Source organism: Acipenser ruthenus, chromosome 28 (assembly GCF_902713425.1).
Source record: "Acipenser ruthenus chromosome 28, fAciRut3.2 maternal haplotype, whole genome shotgun sequence".
Taxonomy (NCBI): Eukaryota; Metazoa; Chordata; class Actinopteri; order Acipenseriformes; family Acipenseridae; genus Acipenser; species Acipenser ruthenus.
Window position 1 is genome coordinate 17591577 of NC_081216.1, and position 26305 is coordinate 17617881.

The 26305-nt window shown below is 38.9% G+C and overlaps 1 protein-coding gene across 1 annotated transcript in view; it reads left to right on the forward strand.

The window, feature by feature from the left end:
- Positions 1-26305, forward strand: part of LOC117964157 (N-acetyl-beta-glucosaminyl-glycoprotein 4-beta-N-acetylgalactosaminyltransferase 1-like) — a 144879-nt gene that overhangs the window by 92141 nt on the left and 26433 nt on the right. Inside the window, exons 4-7 of the mRNA XM_059002983.1 lie at positions 7268-7363; positions 7721-7811; positions 8548-8648; positions 15360-15427. Coding sequence (XP_058858966.1) covers positions 7268-7363; positions 7721-7811; positions 8548-8648; positions 15360-15427 — 356 coding nt within the window. The remainder of the gene's footprint in view (positions 1-7267; positions 7364-7720; positions 7812-8547; positions 8649-15359; positions 15428-26305) is intronic.

Consider the following 26305-nt stretch of genomic DNA (forward strand, 5'->3'; position numbering starts at 1 on the left):
GTAACAAGGAAATGCAGCTGTTGTATATCGCTTTTATATAGCGAGGGAAGCAGTGTGTGAGGGACAGCCAAGTGTGTGCTCTGAGTGGCAGGTGTTTTCATTTTTTTGTGTGATAGTTATAGTCCTTGTAAAACCGGAAAGATTTCTCAGGATGTGTATACAGAGTAGTCTCTTCTTGATCAAATATAATCTGTAAAAGGGGTCTCAAGTGACCCGCAAACCAGTTTCCATGGAGACCTCGCCCAGGCCCAGAAAAAAGGGTGAGCGCCTGCTCAGAACTGAAGTCACGCAAGTGTCTCCCGTGTGTGTGTGTTGAAATATGAACTTCAATAATCATGGAAAAACATGAAGACGAAGTAATGGTTTACTCATGAAGTGATTATCTTTTAATCATTGTGTTTTCTGTTTATCTTGAAGGATAATTAACATTTGCTTTTTCCACCTCAAGTACAAGTGGCTAATGCATTTAAACTGGAAAGAATGAGTCCCGTTGACATAAGTGATTGGACACTTGTCTGGTTAGTGATTGTATTGCACTCAAGCAGGCCATTGAAATGTTGAAAATAAATATGCTATCGAACACCCACACCTGTCCAATATATTTAGTTTTGCTTCCATGAGCTGCCCTTCCTAACTTCCTCGTGCTTCAAGCATTTTCAATTCAGAATGGCACCAGGGTTTGTGATAGAAGTACAGTGTACTGAAGGCTAATCTACAGTAGAATGCAGGAAACAATCACCCCAAGGTCATATTTTAATATAAAATGGAATATGATTATGGGACGCTGCTGCTGTCCTGCGATTGTGTTACACTTTATAGTTAAAAACAGTATCATTCCGTGGTGTCTGCTTTGTGCATTCTTTCATAGTCGGCTTCTGTGTACTCATCATTTTTTTCTGACTTGAAGGTGACTTCATCTGCAGGGAATCAGACCCCCTCCCATGAAACGTGCTTGTCAGTACAGCCTCTCTCATCCTATGAAGTCTTCCTGTTGCTCTTAGAGATTTTTTATGTCAGCTCTTTTTTATGGGAGTTTTTTTTTCTATTCTACTGACAACATTTTACAGGCAATTCTGCTGATTATTTTCACCCGGGACTGTCAAAATAACTACCTTCTTATGCTCTCAAGGCACACCTGCCTGTACGTCAAGAGGGCGCACCAGTAATAGAATTCCAATCGTGACTGGTGTACTGTAGTACATGCAAATGAGGAAAACGTTTAGGAAATCTTAAAGCTTTAATTTTGTGCTATTATTTTGTCATTGTGGCAAAGTGGCTTGCAGTATGCAGGTGCAGGAGTGATGCGGTGATCAATGAAAAGGCAGACAACAAGAATTCAATGTGCAAGGAGGTTTAATTATAATCCAGGTCTGGCGACCGTAAATAATAAATCCCAGGCAATACACAGCAATGTGTATAATATAAAATGGAATATGATTATGGGACGCTGCTGCTGTCCTGCGATTGTGTTACACTTTATAGTTAATGTGTATTGCACTGTTCTAAATAAAGGGTTTGCAGTCACAAATAATAAATACAGTCAATATTGCATGCACAATATACAAACATGGTCACCAGTCCTGGGTGCGTGCTGTAGTGCTCGTGGTGCAAAATACAAGTTATCGTGATACAAGTGCGCTGATGTCCGGGTTCGTGCTGGCCTCTGGCGACAGCTCCAGAACGTGTTAGCCGTCTACTAATAATAACAGCAAGTAACAATTAGAGACAAACAAACAAAACACTCACGGTACGATAAACACAATACTGGTCCTTCCAGGTCGTTTCTTAACCATAAACGAAGCAACAGGTCATGTCGCTCCGTCCCCTATTTGTACCATCACGCACGACACCTTGGTAAACGATTGCAGCCGCTCCTCCAATCCACGGCTGCCACATCGTTTCCTTTCCGGGTCGATGAGTTAGTGCACCGGAATTCCGATGCCTTTCTAGATGACCGACTTCCTTTTAATGTTTTTTTTAAAGAACACAATGGTAAAAATTGTTGGATAACGGCGTCTGCAGAATAAACAAATAATAATATCATACAGTAGAGCCATCATCGACGGGCACTATCGCTTAAATGTCACTAGTTCTGTCTTTACTAAGGTTATTATTGTGATTTGCACCATTTTGTGTGAATAGAAATGTAAGCTATTAGCACCTTTTTTTAAGGTTTTGGACAAGCTTTTTGCACAATTCAGTGGGACATGCCTTACCACTCTTCTCATCAATGAAACGTGAGCGTGATAACTGTCTTCTTATACCAAGCGCTTCAGCTCGGTCCATCAGTGATTTGAGTGGATTAAGAACCAAGAACCTCAATGTTTCCAACCCAGTAGTTTTAAAACATGTAATCAAAATCCACATGTTCAGTATTGTATGCTACTATCTAAGGGGAATCCTATTGAAATGAAGTCAGTGGCAATACTTGAAGTAATTGTTGCTAACAAAATACTGTCATAAATCTTTGGTAATGCATTTATCTAATTTCTACAAGTATTTCCACAAATTGTCGCTCTCCATCTTGTCAGAATGCTTTACTGTGTGTCAGTGGCTTCGTTTGTATTTGTGTCCACAGTCGTAGTGTTGCTGTTGTCTTTTGTCAGCATTTAAATTTAGCCGCCTTAAATAAGTAGTTTGCAATAGAAGATATTCCTAATGCTGTTTTCATTGCATCAGGTGGACTACAGACATTGGTGTGGGAGATGTTACCTATTAATTATGCAAGCTCCGGATTGACTACGCCTCTACTGCTTATAGAACGACATTCCAGCTTGACTACACCACTGCCCAGCAGTCTTCTGGGTCAAAACATCTATATTTTAGGTTAAATGTTGTGTTGCACTTCCTTGGTCACTTCACCTGGAGAGTTAAATTGTCCCCACCCCTTCAACGCCTTCTTTCCTGTCGTTAACAAACCAGCTGCCTCCCCTAATGACTGACATGCTTAACAACCAGTAATCTGCTTGAGCTTGAAGACACTGCTGAGTTGAAATTACCTATGAAGTGAAAAAGTAAAAGACTTCCCGGAAATAAAGCAAGCAAGCTGAGAAACGTATAAAATGAAAATGCATTTCTATAACAAAACTGTGCATTTGGGACTGAATGGAACTGCACACCAAATACAGCTTATGGAATTATTTTGTTACTGACAACCACTTTAAAGTGTCAGCTATCTGAACAATCAGGTTCTTACTGAGTCGAGTACATTGTGATCCAGGTAGTATACAAGTCACACTTTTAGGTCTTTAATCGATTACCTTCTAAATGATACCCGTGCAACCATGGATGGAAAACGGTTTATCTCAAGCAGTTTAGAATGGTCCAATCTACAGCAAATGATTTAAAGCCTTGTTTATTACCCCTTTAATAACAGATGTGTCTCGCTTTAATGTTAAGCTGTCTTTTGGTGTTCTTCGGCCATCATTAATAAAAGCTCTGAATGTTTTCCAGATCACAGCTGTGCAGGTTGACATATTTAACAGACTGTAATAGGAAAGTTTGCTCCTCTAGTCTTGCCAGTAGTGGCAGCAGGCCATGTAGTTTAGCAGCCCTGGTTTCTAGTGAGAGCTAATTTAAAATTCCCTGGGAGGGAGTGGAGCCAGCCATACAAGCCAAGAGAGGAGGCTCTGTGGCCACATTAACTGAAACGAAGGAAAATGCCAGCTAAAAAACCAAAGGCATAGGAACTTCTTTATACATAAATCCTATTCAACAGAAAAAATACATAAGAAAAGTTATGACCAAGAGGAAGCCATTTGGCCTACCAATGCACATTGAGTTTCGACTTGAACTTTGTCTACTCTTAAGGATCCTAATGACAGCAGCAACAGCTTGGTAAGCTATTCCAAACTGTTAAAAAAGTGGCCACCCTCTGACCTGAGTCTTTTCTCTGGTCCTAGTCTCTGTGCTGTGCTTGAAATAGTGACTAGGGTTAACTTTGTCAGCTGCTTTAGGGTTTTGAAAACTTTGATCAATTATCCCTAACTAATTAGGTTCAGTTCCATCAATCCATTCTCATAACTCATAGCATTTAGCCGGACTTTCTCCAAATATATTATTTTTGTGACTGACAGGTCCTTTTATTCCTGTTGAAACTTGTATGCCGGAGACACAAACGGTTTGTTGAGCAATTTTATCTTGGCAACTCAAATTGAGAATAAAAATTGACTGTGTGTCACTAATTGACAACTCTGGTTGTCAGTACGTTTTCGATTGAAAAATTTAGAAGAGACAACTGCTCTGTTTTTAGCAATTCCATTTTTCTATGTGCCTGTGTGTGTTCAGCCAATGACATTGCATTTTCTAATCACCTGATTTCACTCTCAATTTGGCTGAATAGGAAACTTTGCAATTGATCGTTTTTTTATGATAGAAAATGTTTACTGGATGTTAAATGTGCAGAATATAAAGATTGCAATAAAAAGGAGGCACATTTAAGGATTAACTAATATTTTCGTGAAATCACCACTGGAGGTAAAAGACAAACTGAAGAACCTCCAAACACAGTATTTTGCCTGTTTCTGCAGCACAGCTACTCTCTGGTCCACACTGAAGTTTTTCAACGTCAATGTCTTTTCAAAATTATTCCAATTACTATCACAGCTGCTGAAGCTGCAAGCAGACACCATCTTAAAATTGCTTAAAATAATTGTACATTTTCCAGTATGCATGTGGCAGCACCAATTCAGTTGTCAGTTTTTTGTTGTCAGCTAGAATTGACAAAACATGCTTGTGTATCTCAGGCCAAGAGGTTTATAGATATTGAGTTATGTGAAAAATGCAATGTGATGACTGATTCAATTCTTACACTGTAAAATATACTAGCAGTAATGACTTTGGCATGATGTTTTACTGGTATCTACAATATCACGTTTATTTTAATAGACATTTTGCTTTAGGATGTATATTGTGTGATTTGGGCGATTGAAGAGATTAAGCAAATTACGTGACTGGCTGATCAAGTGTCCTGGTTGTTTTTAAATTCTTCCTGTACTGATGCAAACATTTTGTGGTGTGTACTTAGGGTCCAAGGGCACCACCTTGTTGTTGTAGGGGTCCAAATGGCTTATCCCCAGGTCCTCATAAAGCTTTTATTAGAAAAGTGAAATAAGAGAGAAGTAAAAGATAGCTGGGTCCCCACTGGAAATAAATAAAGCTGAATGCCTGTGGAGAGACACTGCTCTGACAGTAAAAAGTTATTCATTTTCTTGATTTCACTGTCACCTTAGGTTTCTTGGGACCATGAGGGCTAAATTGAACTTCAGCCTCCTCACTGAGAAATGTCCAGAGGGGTAGGTTAGCACAAGCACTGTCAGTATGAGCTTATATATAGTGAGAATATCAGAACATTTGGTATTTCTAGTTTAATTTCTAGTTTACAACCTTACTGTATAACAGTTGGAATGGAACTTATAGGTGACACTCAGTCCTAGTGTTAAGGTCTCCGCACACTAGACGCAATGCGATTTTTCAAATTGGCAACGAGACATTTTCGCAGCGACATGACCATACACACCAGAAGCGACACAGAGGCAATGCGACATGTTTGAAAACTGCCAGATCTATACAACTATTAAAAATTGCTATTGACAAAACTATGATCAAGACTGGTACATATTCGTCAACATGTAGTAATGTCTTCTCAGTGTGTCTTCTCTGACAGTATTTCAACACATAAGTCATACATACCAGGCTTATCCAGTTCCTTCGAAATGCACTCCCATATATTGTCTTTCAAATCTGTATCTTTATAATTGAGATGATCTTTGTCATAAAGCTCTAGGTATTTTTTCAATGGCAAGTATTATTGTTTCCTCCGTCATTTTGGATACTGCTTCACCCTGCTGTACCACATGCATTGAAGCTGTTCTCGGATTGCTTAATGCCCTAGTTGATGTGTGTCAAATCGCAAAAAATAGGATTCAATCCAATTTATTTTGCGTCACTCCAGTGCCGTTCCCACATCGCCTGTCGCGTCTCCTGTGGTGTGAAAGATACTTATCAAAAGTATAGGTTCTATTAATTTTGTCGCATCGCTGCACAGTTTCACTTGCCGCATCGCGTCTGTTGTGTAGCAGCCTTTACAGGTGCTACATGGAAAAGCAGTTTGCTAGTTTTGTCTGCCCGATTAAATTCTGCATCTCCTTGGTATGGTTCTCGTTCTCCTGATATACCCTGGTTCCCTTGATTACTCTGGAAGGTCGAACGTCCACCCAACAATGCTGCACCCTGATGGCGATGGCTAATTTCACGACAATAATGCTAGAATTGTGCACCAATACATTGAAGAGCTTGACAGAGACTTCAGGCATCTTCCATGGCCACCACAATCCCTGGATCTCAATCCAATTGAGCAGTTTGAATGACAAACTTGAATGACACATTCATCATCACGATCCTCTGCACCAATTGCATCAAATATTAATGACTGAACAGATGAACATCCCTCAAGACACGTTCCAGTACTTTGTGGAGTCAATGCCACGTTGTATCAAAGAGCAACGGTATTACTGTAGGAACATGTCCTAATAAAGTGGCCAGGCAATGCATAGCTATCTGTCTATCTATCTATATATCAATCTATCTAGCTATAATCTTATATGGCCACCACAATGTATTTTATTTGTATGTATTTTGCATGATAAATGTATAATATTAGGAAGAATCATTGCATGTATAAGCTGCTAATGTATTCAGACGTTACAGTACACAGGGTAATGGAAATAGTGTTTTCACAGCAGCAGGGTGTTGTGAATATTGAATTCTTGGCAGATGTCAGTTTCTGCATGATGGGTGTAGAGACTGGAGATTGAGAGAAAAACTCACATTCTAGTTATTGAGAAACATAGCCATCAATGTAAAACATAATGCTGTAATTGAAGGTGTCAGATATCTCACATTGTTTTCCATAGTATCATAAATGTAGATATCATGAGTTTTATGTTACCTGGTGTCAGGGCCGGATTAGAACTCACAGGGCCTTGAGCACAGACTATCCAGATGCCCAAGTCATTCCCTGCTTTATGTGATTCTGTTAATGTTGGCACTTTATTAGTGTATATGAGTAAGCAAGTAAAAAAGTCCATTACTTCAGCGTATGTGAACTGAGCTGAAGCCAATATGGGATAGTTGCTAAACCTTCTTATTTATAAAACGCTTTATGCAGACCCAGCAGAGCAATGGAGAGAACCCTGTCTTACAGCACCCATATATCTCTCCACCCGGAATCCATACTAACAGCCTTCCTCCTCTGTTTGCTTTGCAGTATAAAGGGCAGGCTAATCTCCATGTGTTTGAAGACTGGTGTGGGTCATCCGTCAATCAGCTGCGAAAGAACCTTCACTTCCCTCTCTATCCACATGTGAGTCTGCAGGGAGCTGGGGCTCCTGGTCAGGAGATCTGGAGTCTTGGCTTGACTGTCTTATGAAGTTTGTTCAATGTAGAATGAGCCATACCTACAACAGGTCTTGATGTTAGTGATTCAATTTCAGAGCAGTCAAAGGGGATCTAGATAACTTAGTCATGCATAATGTGTGCCTTGTGATGAATGTTTCATCTTGGGACCATTTGCCTTAATTTTATCAAATGCTTTTGTTAAGTAAAATTCTTGCACAAACTGTCAGTGCAGATGACACCACATGCAACATGGTCACTGATTTTTATCATGTGTTGCTTTATATCCTTTGCAGGTGATATATGTGTTGTCTTTTTATTACAGACCAGGACTGTAGTTAAGAAACTTGCAGTGGCCCCAAAATGGAAAAACTATGGACTGCGAATATTTGGATACATTCACCCTTACAGAGATGGTGAGTACCTCCTGAAAAAAAAAGTTTTCTTCAATTTGCTTCATTTAATTTCTAGCAAAACAAGATTTCTCACCTCCACAACCGTGCAATGTAAAAATTCCAAACCTATTACATTCAGTGTATATATATACAGTACAGAGTGATTCATAATTTGTGCAACATTATTGTTTTGCATTGTTTTCAGTTCTACTTAGATGTCTCAAACAGTGGCCAAATGGTATGTCACACAGTGTCTCTGTCATAGACATTTTCCTTTGCATATTATCCTCCACGTATCCTACATTTTTTTTCTGATTTTTCCGACAAAGTTGTGCAAATTATGAATCAGGGCTGGCAAAAAAGGCACTGGTATTTCTACCTATCTTGTAGCTTTTACAGTAGTTGGATAAGCCATAGCATGTACTGTTTACCCCAAGTCAAGCCCTGTACATTAAGAAAGAGAGTGAGGACAGCAAGCAAACCAGCAACTTTAATTGATCGCCCTTGTAAGGCTCCATGTAGGGATGACAGTACACATCAATATCATGGCAGAAACAGTTCTGGTCTGGCATGAACTGGCTTAAAGAGTAGATGAAAACTTCCTTCACCACCTTGGTCTGCCCAATCTCAAGATCTTAGTCCAGCTATAGCCCAATGGGATGAGCATGACCAACAACTTCAGCCTAGATTACCTCAAATTCTTCTGGCAGGACATAGATTAATGCAGGCTTCTTCTTCATGTGTTCTTTTGCGGCAGGTGATTTCCAGTTTGCAGTCTCCTCCGATGATAACTCAGAGTTTTGGCTGAGCTCTGATGAGAACCCAATCAATGCCAGGCTGCTGGTGTACGTTGGAAAGGTAGGAAGCAGGTTTGAACAGTACAAACTGAGGACTATACTATTGATTAATTAGCTTTGAACAGTTCAATGTGAATGCTCATTGGGAATTATCAGAAGGCTTGCAAATAGGAATTTAAGGCATTGTGTGAGCCAATCACTTGGCTGAATTTAGATAAGTGGACAATGCTTGACTCTGATTCGCTGAACACAGACTTTCCAAGATAGTTATGGACACTGAGGAAGAGGTGGGTCATAATAAAGGACTGCTTTAGCAATCGATTATGCTAGACAAATAAAGGGCCAGTGATACAAATCATCATGGATTGTAGTAGTTTCTTTCCATTTAAATTAATACCAGTCGGCTGAAAATCTCTTAAAGGGAAGCCTGTAGAAATCCAGGCTCTATTACAGGCAATTAATATTTTTTTCATCTGTATAAACAAGATCAAACATTGCTGTTTGTTGTCACTTCATATATGTCACAAAATCTCAACATACAAGTACTAAAATAAAAAGACAGCAGAGATGACATTTCTAAGATTTTCTTTGACGTTTGTCGATGTTTTGTGCTATATAGAAACCAGTGTTTTAAATTGGCTCATGCTATTTCCACCATAGCTTATTATTTGACTGACTTCTAATGAGCTGAAAGAAATCCAACCATGTTGTCCCAGGTGGGACCAGCACTGTGCTTAGTGTTATTCGGATCCAAGTAAAAAAAAGATGGAAAAAGTGATAAATACGATAAAGCTTGCCCTTCTTCTGGTCGTCACACAGGTCATACAGCCTTTCCTTGTCTTCCATTCCATTATTCTGGATACAAAGCTGTCTCTGTAAATTAAACTGGCCTTGAAACGATCACAAGGGCCACAGTGACAGGCCGCACCTCTCTGTGCCACACAGACTTGGCTGTAGGCTCTTCTAGCATGTGTTAGTTTGAATCTCAATGGGTTATACAGCTAGCAGAGTGCATCCCCTCTACAGCAGGAGACTGTTGGACTGGTGGTGATGTAATTACCCTGTGGACCGGCAGCCACCCAGCCTTCATCAGAGTACTACATTTAGACCGTCTTCTGGGCTGACTCAACCTGTTTGAAAAAAAATACTGTAATTTTCTCTGTGGAGTCGCTTGCTTGGATTTTCCATGATCACACCAACATGGCAAAGCACTGCCTGTGATCAGTCTGCACTGGAGGCTCTTTATTAAACTTTGCAGGAAAGCAACTCTGATTTAGAGTGGCGGCCATTCACTGGAATTGCATGTAGGCTTCTAGGGGGAATTAGGGAATTTTTTTTTTATTGATTCACTCTACCCTAGTCTAGTCTTACTGCACAGGCACAAACAGCTCAGACTTTAATGGAGCTCTGCACAGACAGATTGGTTTCTTTAGAAACCAAATATGCTGTTTCAGTAACAGAGATTGGAAGTGAGGGACCCCTATGCTCTTAATTCCTAACCTGCTAGTCTGTTACCCTGATACCCAGCTCCTTTCTGTGTACTTGGCTGAGGAAATCCTATGTTGTTCCAAATCCACATTTGTTTTTAATGTATTACAAAAAGGTAACAGTTAACAGTTTGTAATACAGGTTAGTTATTGACGTAGCAGGTGTGATAACTGTACAAAGACATTAAACCAATGAATTCCCAACTTAGCAAAACACTCAAGTCCAATAATGTCTTTTTTTTTGGTTTGTTTGTTTTAGTGTGGCAGGGACAAGCTCTGCACAAGTTAAATATGGGTTTTTGTGGCTGGCCGCCATCTTGGCTCAAGAGTGGGTGAACAGCTTGGAACCAAGATGGCCAACTTTGCACAGTCACATGGTTTAATTGGTCTAATTAAGAAAGTGTGGAATGTGGCCAGGTGGTAATTGATTTACTGTTTGTTAATTAACCCCTGGCCACGTGCTATTTAAAGAGTACAAATAAATGTTTGTTGGCAGTGAAGAGATGAAGGAGTTGCTAAACCTGAGCAGTGTGGAGAGTAAGAGAGAGAGAAGACTGGGAGCAGCAGGTGTATGCAGCAGCAGGTGTATGCGTATGAGATAGACTAAGCTGTTTGTTTTGATGTGTTTGTTTAAACCATCTGTCTTGTTTGTAAAGAATACAAGTGTACGAAAGCACTGAACTGCAGTCTGGGTTGCTAGTCTTGCTGCTGACCAGACTTGACCCGGACGCTACGCCACATAAGATAAGCCAAATTAGATGCCTATTAGATGTAACACAAAATGTCATTACATGTTCTTCTGTTTTGTGTGTATTCACTACCATAAAGCCTGATTTAATCCACTTTGTAAAACAATTTTAAATCCGAAGAGAGTAAAAAAATAAAGCCCACACAATCTAAACCAAAACATTAGCTAGCTTTCTGACTGCAATCCTAGTTCTTGCGCTAACATCCAATTAGACCTGTAGGAGGTGAATAATGTCATCTGTAATTGAACAGTTCAGGAATACAGCACAAATATACATTGCCAAGGGCACTTCCATTAGAGTAATGCAAGTAATAGTAGAGTTATACAGATTGTGATAATGTACTGTGTGTACTCAGCATCTATCTATTTGGCAAACAGAGATTTAATGCGTTGCTACGCTATCCGTTATCTCTTTAAGCTAGAGGTTTGGTAAAGCAAATTGTGTAGCGAGACAGAGAGACCTCTCCTAATGATGTTGCTATTTTGATGAAGCTTCTCACAAAACCCGGGAAGGCAAATGAAGAAATTGTTTTTTTTTTTAATATATATTGCTGCTCGTTAAATGTGACAGCATTGTAACTTTTTAAATATATAATTTGATATATTTCTACCCAATTTGAAATGCCCAATTGGAATGTTCCCTCACCACTGAAGCTGACTTACTGACCAGTGGCACCCATTCAATTCCATTCCATTCAGTCACCTCTTTTTATATGTCAAACCTAAGCAACAGATGCTGCTGAGACACTGAACCCGGGAGCGGAGTCCAGCTTGGGACATCGCTGCCTGGACACCTCAGACAATTTTCTTCCCTAACCCCAGTGAGATTGGCAACTGAACTCCAAGTGACAGGGCTTTTACTAGTGGAGTCACTGGGGACCCATTTTTAAATACAACATTTGTGAAATCAGTGCTCATGAAAGGTGAGAGACAAATGAGTTTACAGCAGGCACCAAGCCAAATTACTTCAAACTAAATTTAGAGCAGGAGCATCAAGGATTGGTAATCTAGTATTAATGAATTTCAGTTTTTAAATTGTTGTCTCAACCGTGAACACAGTCACAGCTAAACTATTTCCACTCTTAAAAAGTTCTCAAAAGCGGGTACTGAAATACTGTAAGAGATTTGCATTAGCAGTATAAGGACTGGTTTAGTTAATATTCATGTGAAGGCGACCTTTAGATAGCTAGAAACATGTTGTTTTTTTTTTCCTCACAAAAACATTATATCATTTAAGAGCGAAAACAAATGTTTTTGAAGGTCAAACCATGTTTCAGGAGATGAAAGGCAAAATTGTCTTGAAAGTAATCGAGTTGGCAGGTCATAAAAATATATATATGGATGGAGCCATGCCAAAGAACATTGATAGGAAATTAGGGCAGGTTCTGAGATCTCTGAAACAAAGGCTTGGCACAACATGAAAAATGTGTTTATTTGTTAAGTTGTTTATCTTTGAGAAGAGCGTGGACTTTGGGCTAATTAAAGCATGCTAGCATCCCTGGAGAATTAAATCTGTTCTAGTAGTTCATAGAGAGATATTAGTATTACAATTTCAAGCGATATTGAATTATGCTTTTTATTATTATATAGCTCAAGTACCACCTGAGCTTTCACCAGTACTAGATACTTGTATCTATCTGGGATATTATATATATGTGTGAACAATTATAGAAATATTCAAAAAGTAATTAAAAATAAAAAAACAAAAAGTCTTGATTGCATAAGTCTTCACACCCTTTGTCATAGCAAACCCAAATTAGCTCAGGTACAACAAATTGCCTTAATAAGGCACATAATAAGTTAAATAGAGCCCACCTGTGTCCAATCACAGTAGTTCAACTGATTTGAATACTCCTGGATGAAGTATCAAGCTGTTTCTGTTATATGAAGTGAATTTGAAGCAAATGGCAAAACATGCCGAACAAGGAGCTGCCAAAAGAAGTCCAGGATAAAGTTATTGAAAGGTACAGATTGGGGGAAGGCTATAAGAAACTTTCAATGTCTTTGAATATCCCTTGGGGCACTGTCAGGTCCATCATTGTGAAGTGGAAACAGTTTGGCACCACCAAGACACTGCCTCGATCAGGCCGTCCCTCCAAAGTCAGTAGCCGTGGCTTAAGAAAACTGCTGAAGGAGGTCACTGTGAGGCCTAAGATTACTTTAAAAGAACTACAGAGGTCTCTGGCTGAGATTGGGGAAAATGTTGACTGTTCAACAATTTCAAGAGTACTCCACAAACATAGTCTGTATGGGAGGGTGGCAAGAAGGAAGCCACTGCTGAAAAAAAGCCATATGATGTGCCGCATAGCTTTTGCAAAGAAACACTTAGGGGACACTGCACGCATGTGGGAGAAGATTTTGTGGTCTGATGAAACCAAAGTGGAACTTTTTGGTCTCAATGTTAAGCGATATGTGTGGTGAAAACCAAACACGGCACATCACCCTGCTAACACCATCCCAGTAAAGCATGGTGGTGGTAGTATTATGTTTTGGGACTGGGGAGAAGAGTCACCTTTCAGCAGGACAATGATCCTAAGCACAAAGCAAAAGCAACAATGGAGTGGCTCAGCAAGAAGAAAGTGAATGTCCTCGAGTGGCCTAGTCAAAGCCCAGACCTGAATCCTATAGAAACTCTGTGGCAAGACTTGAAGACAGCAGTCCACAGACGATCCCCAGCCAACTTGAAAGAGCTTGAGCTATTCTGCCAAGAAGAATGGGCAAAAACGGCACGATCCCGCTGTGCTAAGTTGGTAGACACTTATCCAAAACGACTCTGTTATTGCTGCAAAAGGGGCTTGCACCAAGTATTTACTCAAGGGGTGTGAAGACTTATGCAATCAATACTTTTTGTTTTTTTTTATTTTTAATTACTTTTTGTTCACAAGATACTTAATAATATTCTATTTTATTAAGAGAATAATAAAAAACTAAACTAAGCTGTTTTCAGACAACTACAATGAGTGACCTTCAGTCCTGTGGTTTATGCCGTATCTGAAACCCCCTTGCTGTTTTATTATTCTCCTAAAATGGACTCCAGGCTATCCTTTATACAATATATAATGACCCCTATAATGACTACTTTAATAAGCGGTCCATATATATCACAGCATAATTGCCTGAAGACAGAGTAATATCATTGTGTTGCCCGAAGACAATTGTGTCATTAATCACAAACAAACAGAGGCCAGACAACCCTTTTAATATATATATATATATATATATATATATATATATATATATATATATATATATATATAATCTCAATACAGATTTGGAATAGTTAAGATAAATCCACTGTCCACAATATTTCTAGCTATTAGCTAATCACAAAACTTTAACTCATTTTAAATACAGATTTTTCTAAGGTATAGAATATTATAAAATCCAATATAACTAATTTTATAAATAATATACAGACAAAAAAAAAAAGAAAACTTTTGTGGAAATGGGCTGACTCTCACATGGCACATTATTTTGTTAAGCAAATGGAATCCTTGACATTTATATAGAAATATAGAAAAGCGACATCTCCCTGTTGAAGGCCATGCCAAGTAGCCATTCTTACGACCAATGACCAATGAACAATACATCTCCTTATACAACCATATACCATAATGAAGGATACATCATGAATGTGCATAGAGCACTGTAGATATTCCATGAATGAGGAGAGCAGAATAATGAGTCTCCAAGGGGTCTAGGGGTCATCATGAGTGAAATATCCACAGCAATTTAAGAAAGTATTCTGTTTATATAACAAGGATCATTATGGGAAAAAGTGTGTTTAAACAGCTGATATTTGAGAATTCCTTAGATCAAGCTCTGCATCTGCTTAGCAGTGTGGAGTAGTGGTTAGGGCTCAGGACTCTTGACCGGAGGGTCGTGGGTTCAATCCCAGGTGGGGGACACTGCTGCTGTACCCTTGAGCAAGGTATTTTACCTAGATTGCTCAAGACCCAACTGTGTAAATGGGTAATTGTATGTAATAATAACATGTAAAAAATAATGTAATTGTATGTAAAAATAATGTGATATCTTGTAACAATTGTAAGTTGCCCTGGATAAGGGTGTCTGCTAATAAATAAATAATAATAATAATAATAATAATAATAATAATCATAATAATAATAATAATAATCGCAATGCCTCCTAATTTGGAACAGTGTGATTTGCCCGGTCATTCTGTTGTTGGATTTGAATGAATGCAAGAGAGATTCAAAATCGGGACCACTGATTATGGAAAAAGTAATTTGATGCTAGATCTGTCAACGCTTGTTATATAAATACCCATATTTCTAGTCCAATACTGACGGCCAATACAATAGAATTTTGCATAGGCGGTGCAAGGTTTATAGAAAGAGGAGGTTTTGCAAGCACAAGGCATTTTTGTGGCCATCATTTTAGATCAATGACCACTTACACGCTGGTCCAAACTGAACCACATAAATACAGACTATATCTAAAAATGGTGAAACCTTGATCCAGAGTAACACAACAGCAATAGCAGCACTGACCTCTTGTATGTTTTGTTTTTCAGCTGGGCTCTGAGTGGACGGCTCCAGGAGAGTTCACCAAGTTTCGATCTCAAGTTTCCAAGTCTGTCCAGTAAGTTACTCTGTTAATTAAAGACCATTTCAAAAGAGGTGCAAATATTCAAACAAAAAAATACATCAGATAAAATATACAGCATTGGTATTTACATATATATATATATATACAGACGTGCTCAAATTTGTTGGTACCCCTCCACAAAAAAAGAAGATTATCCATTCTTGGGTGCTTTTAGCTGTGTGTTTTGGGTCATTATCCTGTTTGAGGACCCATGACCTGCGACTGAGACAGAGCTTTCTGACACTGGGCAGTACGTTTCGCTCCAGAATGCCTTGATAGTCTTGAGATTTCATTGTGCTCTGCACAGATTTAAGGCACCCTGTGCCAGGCGCAGCAAAGCAGCCCCAAAACATAACCGAGCCTCCTCCATGTTTCACTGTAGGTATGGTGTTCTTTTCTTTGAAAGCTTCATTTTTTCGTCTGTGAACATAGAGCTGATGTGACTTGCCAAAAAGCTGCGCTTGGCACAGGGTGCCTTGAATCTGTGCAGGGCACAATGAAATCTCAAGACTGTCAAGGCATTCTGGAGCGAAACGTACTGCCCAGTGTCAGAAAGCTCTGTCTCAGTCGCAGGTCATGGGTCCTCCAACAGGATAATGACCCAAAACACACAGCTAAAAGCACCCAAGAATGGATAAGAACAAAACACTTGACTATTCTGAAGTGGCCTTGTATGAGTCCTGATCTGAATCCTATCGAACATCTATGGAAAGAGCTGAAACTTGCAGTCTGGAGAAGGCACCCATCAAACCTGAGACAGCTGGAGCAGTTTGCTCAGGAAGAGTGGGCCAAACTACCTGTTAACAGGTGCAGAAGTCTCATTGAGAGCTACAGAAAACGTTTGATTGCAGTGATTGCCTCTAAAGGTTGTGCAACAAAATATTAGGTTAGCGGTCCCATCATTTTTGTCCATGCCATTTTCATTTGTTTTCTTATTTACAATATCATGTTGAATAAAAAATCAAAAGCAAAGTCTGATTTCTATTAAATATGAAATAAACAATGGTGGATGCCAATTACTTTTGTCAGTTTCAAGTTATTTCATAGAAAATTGTGCATTCTTCGTTTTTTGTGGAGGGGTTCCAACAAAATATATTGAAATATCACTGTAATCCAATTATTTATTGCCTTTTCTAAGGGGTACCAACAAATGTGTCCAGGCCATTTTAGAATATCTTTGTAGAATAAGCAATAATTCATCTCTTTTCACAGCTTCTTTGCTTTATTCTATGACATACCAAAGGCATGCAAGTATACATGATAAAATAGCTTTTAATTTCATCACTTTTCAGGAGGAATGAAGCATTATTTCAATGAGCTGTAAGGGTACCAACAAATTTGAGCATGTCTGTATGTAAATACCAAGAAACAACATTAGTGCAGTTATGATTAAAGTTTCTTATTTTGTTAGCATTACTGAAATGCATAACGTTCTGGTCTACTTAGCCCTTGGAACATGTGGTGGATTGGTGTTTGTGCCAGCCTGCATTGAGCAGAATGACTTTGTGTATGAGAAGCCTATCTTAAAGGCTTTTGGTAATCCAGTTATTCTCCTTAATAGGTGGCAGATGTTCATCCTAAAGGGTTAATTAGTATCTGGGAAATAGCTGATTTCTTTAATTCAAACAGAGGAGAGGAGCGGGTTTATAGATTACTACACGGCTGTGATGGATTGTGGGCTCAGCAGGTGTTTTGAGGACAGTGCTGCTGTTAGCTAGGAGATGACTTTAGGGACCCATAGTTCATTGATAGATGTGGAATTGATACAGGTTGATGACTTTTTTTGTTTCATATTTGAAACTGTATTTTAAATGCTGAATGCAACCAATTTTTCCCCTGATATTTTCCAACTTATATATATAAAACAGTGCGATATAAAGTAAAGCACACATAGGAAACTGTGCTGTGCTTATTGCAATATCACAATGGCTATGAGGTCATTTGAAATTAAAAACAACCATGACAACACATAGCCCATTTAAATGAATAGGAGGATGATCTTTGCCATTGTATAATGTATGCTGGTAAGGGGACACAGGGCATACTAATTGAATGATAACAATCTGTGATTGGATCTGTTCAGTGCCATCACTTAGCATCTGTAGCTTCAGCTCAAAGCAGAGCAAAGCTAAGTGATAGTAACTCAATACTGGAACAGAAGAGCACAAAACCACTCAGAATAATGGAGGGAGTATTCTGATACTTGCCAGGAAATCTCAGTGTAGTAGAACAGAGAAGGTGGCTGTGGCGCCACTATTACTCAGCACACATGAGATGTATTGTTTAACCGTAGGGTTGGTTGTAAATTGTGGATGTATTAACACAGCACTATGTGAACATCTTTACAGACTCAAATCAAAGCCTGGCTGGCACTCGATTATCCAAAACTCTGGATTAGCCAAGAAAATTTGACTTTGCCCTTTACACCAAAGCAAGACATCCATTATTATCAATCAGAACAGCAAGTGTGCCACCAGAGGAGTTTGATAATTGAGTGTCGGTTACCACAGTTTATTAAGTCATATGTTGAAGTGCAGTGTATCAACCACATTATTGGGAAGCCTCGATGGTCAATTTGAATCATTACAGCGCATTGGCATCTTCAGTGTAACCTCTTTAATATAATCAGAAAAAGTTTTATTTTAACGTATATGTATATGTGTAGAGAAGAGCTTGTCCAATTGTGTTACATTTTGTTAAGTCCTTTCTATAGCATAAGTTATTTATCCTAGCATAATCTAGAGGTGATACCTGGAAGCTGTCTGTCTGACTGATCTAATATACATATATATAAAATATTGACTATTTTATATATTTGTATATGTTTACATATATCTAAAATAAACTGGGCAAAATTATAAGGTATATGAAGGCAAAATAAAAGCCACTAGTAAAGTGAAAAAATCTCACCATGATCTATGATTTTCACTGACATGCTTGCTTATGTCACAGGGCCTTTGTTAAACCTTGAGATGCTTGTACATGAAATGAGCTCTTGAAGAATGTGCTGGACTGAAAATAACTATTACACCTTAGAACCAGAAACCTTAAAATACAAGATAACTATGTTTCTCATGCTAGATTTCTTTGTGTGTGATTCAAGTGCTGTGTGAGTCTCCTGAAGTCAGCAATGACTCAGTGAGTCGACCATTTAAATACTGAGGTCTTGTTTATCTCAGATACAGGTGTGCTACATTTTAATTATGAAACCCAAATCATGTTCAGTGGCCTAGTTTATCTGCTAATTATTTTGTAGCCTATTGTGACCTGATATTGTACAAAAAGATATAATCTGGATCCTTCCTGTTTTTGCACCTGCAAAGAGGAAGTAGTGTATATGATAGTTTACCCGGCTATAGTTTCACTTTTCCTAAATAATTAATTGGTGGTACAGGATGGAGATCTGTTTTCAACTAACTGAAACTAATCTGTTGCCCCCTATACTTTGATATAAATGAGAAGCTGGATTTTTGCAAGCTATTTACTTCTGTAATTACATTATTTTCTAATACATACCATATTTTTTATTTTTATTTTTTTACTACAGTCTTACAGTCATTCATTTCTTTCACACCAGGATGTTCTCTGTTCTCTGTTCTTGGGTGGCCACATCATAATTTGAATTTGTCTTTGTTAAAGACACATTTGAAAGAAATATGGATACTTAGGATGCCAAAGATATATATACAGTGTATATATATATATATATATATATATATATATATATATATATATATATATATATACACACACACACACACACACACACACACACACACACACACATTAATCCCGTTAATCAGCACTGGGATTAATGGGAAATTTTACATACCGCTACAATATGTACCAGATTTAAAAGTATGTACTGTATTACAGTTAAGATTTCGTCTCTTTAGTTTTGGCAAGTGATATTTTCAGAATCATATCATTCTGAATTAAAATACTACTTCTGTTAAAAATATAGTACTGTACCAACAAAACTAATACAGTACATCTAAGTTATTTTAAAACAGGTAAGGGTCCATGATTACTATAAATATAGGTAGCATAGGCACAAGTTTGTCATTCCTGAATGTAAGGGAGCAGAAAATGGCAAAATACGTTCAGTTAAGCAAAGAAAAAAGTCTGTAATTACTTTAAGAAATGAAGGTCAATCTTTAAGACAAATCGCAAGAACTTTGCAAGTGTCTGTAACTGCTGTGACCAAGACCATCAAACGATTTGAAGAAACTGGCACTCATGAGGACTGAACAAGGTCAGGCAGGCCAAGGGTGACCTCAGAATCAGAGAACAAGTTCATTAGAGTCACAAGTCTGCGAAACTGGCGATTAACTGCCCCTGAAATACAAGCTCAGCTAAATGCTACTAGAAGTACAGATGTTTCAACATCAACTGTTCAGAGGAGATTGCGTGAAGCTGGCCTAACTGGAAGAATTGTTGCAAAGAAACCATTGTTAAGAGTGCAGAATAAGAGGAAGAGACTTGCCTGGGCCAAATAACACAGAAACTGGACGTTTGAGGAGTGGAAGTCGGTCTTATGGACTGATGAGTCAAAATTTGAAATATATGGGTCCAACCGCCGAGTATTTGTAAGATGCAGAGAGGGTGAGCGCATGAGTTCTGCAAGTGTGGTTCCCACTGTCAAGCATGGAGGAGGCAGTGTCGTGGTCTGGGGTTGCTTTGCTGGTGACAGAGTTGGTGATCTTTACCAAGTCCATGGCAAGCTGAACCAGCATGGCTATCATAGCATACTTCAGAGGCATGCCATTCCAGCAGGATTACGGCTAGTTGGGCAGTCCTTCATTCTTCAGCAAGATAATGACCCGAAACACACCTCAAAGTTGTGCAAGAACTATCTGGCGAAGAAGGAAAGTGAAGGACAACTCAGTCTAATGACCTGGCCTGCCCAGTCTCCAGACCTCAATCCCATAGAACTTGTATGGGACGAACTGGACAGAAGAGTCAAAGCAAAGCTACCCACAAGTGCCCTACATCTCTGGGAATTGCTGCAGAAGAGCTGGGAAGACACGTCTGGTGATTTCCTGCTGAAACTTGTTAACTGAATGCCTCGTGTTTGTGAGGCTGTTATTAAGGCAAAGGGTGGCTATTTTGAGGAATCCAAGATTTAGAGACAATTTTCAATTTTCTTGAACACTGCTTTGATTCTCCTTATGTTTTGTTTTGTATATTGTAACATGTATTTTAATTTTACAGAAACGTATACGACGTAAAACATTGTCAATTATGAAAAAAACCTAGTTTCCAGCAAGTGTACTCAAACTCAAAAATATATATCTTCAATGGCTCTACAATGGAAATATAAATGGTTCTTTACCAACGGACAATTGTAGCTACAATGCTATGGCTTATTGGAAAAATGGCACCACAACTGTGCATTTTCAAATGTTCACTAAATAGTTATATTGCAATGGTATAAAATATGGTTCTATTCCTTTAATATGCACTAGTTATCCGTTGCAAAACCACGATAGTACCAATGTCCAAAAGTTTCATCAGAGTAATATATTCAAATATCGAAGCTCAGCATTGTAAGATGTAAAGTGCAGCGTGGGATGGTTGACTGTTTGGCCCAGTATCTCGTCTTCTGAACCGATAGGAGCCGCCCTCGTTTGAGGTGTGACCTCTGACATCGGTCAGACGTCACCAAGGCCGGGTGAAGGAGGACCACCGACTCCCAGAAGGGAGATACAGTTGCAAAGGAGGCCGTGGGGAGTGGAGGAGAAAGGCTTGCAGAAGAAGTATTGTAACGTGAGCCGGGAATATATAGGTGGAGGAACCAATAGGATTAGCGTAGCGAGCTGAGCCTCACTCCTAGAACTACGGCAAGCATCAATGTGTATATATTACTCTGATGAAACTTTTGGCCATTGCTAGTACCATGGTTCTACACTAATGTTATAATAATAATTGAGCATGTAGTTGCTTTTGTTCAAATAATGTAAAGCATGACTGAAATGTGTAATATTATTATTTTTTTTTTTTTTAAGTGTCATACTTGTAGTCTTTTCCCCAGACAGCAGAGTTGCAGTTATTGGGTATATGCACTTAACTGGTTTATTTGAAGATATAAAACCCACTTTTAGAGAATGCAAGAGTGAAAGATAGCCATTAGATTTAGCTGGCTCTACAGGGATAACATCAGCTGGTCAAAGTGACAAGCAGCCGTCTGGCTAACTTGAGTGACTCATTATACAGCAAAGAAACTGATAGCATCGAGCCGACAGGTTTGAAAGATATCATTAAAAGTGTCTCTGTAACTTTCTGTCCCTTCACTTTCAAAGCCAATGCCTGAAGCATCGGTGTCACCAGAAGAAAAGTATTTGCTTTGTAAGATTCTTATTCCAGTACTGTTTCAGCTCTCACCTGACATTGTACGCCTATTTACAGAGATACTCAATTGCCTTTATTTTCCCCTATGGGCAAATCGCAGGAAAATTTGTAAATGTATAACATGGTCACACTATATTTTAGAAATGGGATGCATGATAATGTATCTCCTGGAACTTGGAAAATTTGAATAAAGCAATTTAGATCGAAAGAGAAAGGTTAATTAAAAGGGTCTACATAAAACCTGTACCAGGCAAGTAAACCTTAGAAGAGATATTATATATTCATTACAGAATATAACATACTGCACCCTCCTATTTAGGCCTACACAGCTTATTTTTAACTAAATTTGCAGATGTTTCTGTTTGAACACTTAGCCCAGTATATCCACACTGTCTGTCAAGAAAGCAAAAACCATCACACATCGCAAGTTTCTGTGAAGCCAGCCCTGCTTATGGATACAAAGTTACAGAGTTCAATCAGCCTAATGGTATTGCAGTGCTTTTGGTTTATGAAGCGTGCTTCCTGGGTGTGCAGTGTTATCAAAGCAAAGTTCATAAGAGAGATACCCTTTCATTTCTGAGCTTCAGGGATCGCTTGAGGCAGCAGCCAATTATAGCGGTTGCTGTGGCAACTGGAGAGACAACTTCTGGGCATCTGTGTCGATGAGGAGCGACAGCTTGGATTGATATATCAGTGTGCTCTAGGTAAACCCACTACGCCCACGACTCATCTGCTCCAGCCTTGCCAGAGCGGACCTGATGGCTTACAGACACAGCTGTCAGCCTCCCAGAAAACAGACAACGCAGGGCAGAGCCTTGCCCCCATGCCAGGGACTGCAACTGCAGAGCTGAACAGTGTAACTCAGACACATCCTTGGGATTTGACTTTACAGGGACTGGGCACAAAACAAGAAACACAGGTATTATGTAGGACACACTTTTGTTTCAACAGACATTATACAGATTTCGTCCCTGACACATATTCTGTAGTGTATAAAAGCTGTTTATACCTGTTACAGCAAACGTACAGTATATTTTAATTGTAAAAATCAGGTTTTATGCTAAGTTTAAAAAAAAACTCAGTGTGCATGCCTTATGTTCAGGTTGTCTTCGTATCTGTGTAATTTCACCATTATCACCACCCCCATAAACTGTTTTCTCTACCGTAATGACTAACATCGTTTTCAACCAATGACATGTTTTGGCCCAAAGATAAGGCCGAAGTGAAATGATGTAGGAAGTGATACAAAAACAGGCTACCTGAAAGTAAGGAATATAAATCTAATATGGTACCATATATATATATAAACCTAAATCTGCAGACTGAGTTGCTTCACCCTGCACTTGAAGTACGGATAAACTCTCTTCAAAGAGGCATACAGAAGATTTATAAAAACACATTCACTTGTGATGATTTATTGCGCCAGTCAGTCAGAGATACGGATGCTAATAAATATGTGTAATAACGTCTATAGTTAATGTAGTTATAGTCCACTAAGGGCTAAGACCAAACGAATTTCCTTTTAGAACTGGTATCCTGGGCAGAGTGGTGATCAAATATCTCTACCTCTGATTACTACAGCACTTTATTTGCTATATATAGGCTAATAATTGATAATAATTGATTATTTGGCTTTTTATTTTCAAATTATTCTTTGGAGATGGTCCCTTAATCTCTTAATCATCACTGGTGAGTCTCTCTCGCTGTCTCTCTCTCTCTGTCTCCCCCTCTCCCCCCTTTCTTTTCTTTCCACAAATTATTGCCCATATATTTATTTTAATTTCATATTCCGGAACAAAGATTCTTTTTTAGGTAGAAAGATAAATACATAATGAATGATGTTGTGATATTAAAAGAAAATGGAAATAAAGGAGATACATGTTTCAGTGCAAAGTGATCAATTACCATACCATGTGCTTTAAATAAAAAAAAAAAAAGATTGGCAGATTGGATTGTCGATTGTACACTGCAGATGGAACTGGCTGCAGCCCCAGTTTGAAACTGGGACGAGATTGTGTTTTACAGACTGATTCTGTGTTGCAGATTGAAATGTGACATTAGACACCTAGCCACCTGTTGAGCTGTTTAAAAACGCCTTCTTCTGTGTGCAATCTATACTGAACTTCAGTCTCTAATTGAATTTCACACATACACATGAGCTGCTTCAAGTGAGAGCTCAGGATTTTATGTGTCTCTAAATTCCAGTGAAGCTGTGGATTCAGACATCTTTTCATAATTTGATTCCTTGCTTTCATTTGAGGTGGTGGCCCCTCTGCTTTATATCATGTTCACAATTATTCAATAAATTAAAATTTGTGTGAGATCAGCAGTGTATTGAATCATATCCAAATGCAATCTGAAAGAGCTATAGGAGGCTCTGAGTCTATGATTTGCTTTATATTCACATATGGGTTTTCTAACAGCAGCTGTTCTGTGCCGCTCGGCATGAAATTTTGCACAATGGAGTTAAAACAGAGATTCAGCCCAGCTGGTAATGTATTCGCCTCGTGCCGGCTTATTGTTGCTTATTTGAGATAAGGGTGTCTATTCAGTTGATCCCAGAGAATCTACCTGGGAATACCATGGCCATTTAAAAACTGCAGCCAAAAACTATACTTAAAAATAAACTTCCTGATATGAAGTACTGAAGTGAACTCCCTGCCATTTTCTTTCCAATTTAAAACCCTTTCTTCACAACCTGACCCTTAGCTTTAACCTGAACTAAGCTTGCAACTGTAATGAGGATTGTAAACACAGTAAACTGAACACACAATATTATCTTGTAATGGGACTTTATTCCATGTACATTTTATGATCGTGAGCGCTTGCAGTGGACATACTGTTTATATGTGTTTCCTTGGATGAGTGCTTGATTGAATGACAGCTTGTGGCCTTTTATAACTTGTGAACAACTAGTCGGTTTGATTTCAACATTTGTACACGCTTTCATAATGGTGGGAGGATGGAACACGCACAGATTGAATTAACAAAGCATTCTACCTAAGCACTGAAAACACATTAAGAAGTAGCCACTAGGATTGCTGTATCTCTGCAAAAGCTTTGTTGGAAATCACAGAGGGGACAGAACATGCAGCTGATCACTTCATTCAAATCCCAAGTGAAATCATTTTGGTGTTATCAATTTACTGTGCCCCCAACTGGAGAGTATAAAAGAGTATAATCCACAGCACCACAAAATAAAAAATAAAAAATAATAATCAGTGGCTGGATTGAATGGGTACTGGTGTGAGATGAGTTTCAAGGGAACTTGTCATGGTGCCTGCCTGTCTGCCTGCCTTCCAGAACCGTGTAGCCAGTGCCTTTGTCCATCACTTTCATAAACACTAAATTCACACTCGCCAAAAAGCAAACAGTAAAAAAATAAAAAAAACAATGTTTCCATCAGAGTGGTTGGTAATGAAATACAAACTCCAATTTTTCCATCTCATCACCATCGGATAGGAACAATAACCTGGCCGATGTCTGTGATTGGGATTCATGTATTCAGCTCACTGCTATTTGGGTGAGTAGAGGGAGCTTCTCAATAGCCTTCTGTGTTCAGAGCAGTGAAATGAGGGAGCGCGTTCCTCAGCTAGAGCTCACTAGAGCAATGCAAGAGAGCCATTGCGGCCTTGGGCTGTGCTTAACGCTCCATTGATTAACACCAGGCCCGGATCTTTAACAGCCTCATTTATTTATAGACAACTTGCAGATCAACCAGAGAAACGAGAGTCCTCCTGGCAGGTAATTCCCCACACTCTTAACTCATTCAGCACAAGATCGATAGACTGCACTGCATCATTATGTAAACACTTCAGTTTCAGGTTTTCTCACATACAATACAAGTGGAAAGACAACCTTGTATTTAGTGAATATTTCCCCTTAAAAGTTGACCAGGGTTAATAGTCAGGCACTGTGATGGCAGCTCTCATGGCAGTGTCCCTTCATAGCTCTTCAAGTGAGCATACCTCAGTCCTGACCTGTCATTCAATCACGGGTCTCTCTCAAGTAGAAACTGACAACCGTGTGGTGGTTTTATGATGCGTTTTACACAAAGATGAATTGAGAGTTGAGATTACCACATCAACAGTAACTGGCATTTATTCATAATTCTTCAAGCATTGCGTGGTGATTCATCAGACATGTTGATTTTTCATATGTATCTTAACTCAATCTGAGAGCAGCATATAACTGCTGCTACAGTATCACAGTGCTTATGTTATTACATTTTTCTTTTCCACTCTGCAATGTACCATGCGGCAGATTGTATTTATTTGTGCTTGTCATCCGGATTTACTTGACTGAGGGAGCATATGAAAAAGACTATTTGATCTCTACTTTTAGATCAGCTTTTTGGATATGTGGCAGGGTGGAAGTCTGCACAGGTAAGTAGTGTGGGGTGTGTTTTTATTTTGTTTGGCAGGGATGGGTTTAATTCCATCCCTGCCGAATACACGTGTGGAATGTGGCTGGGTCTTGCTTGAATAAGTGATCTTCAATCAAGTCTCAGCCACATGATAT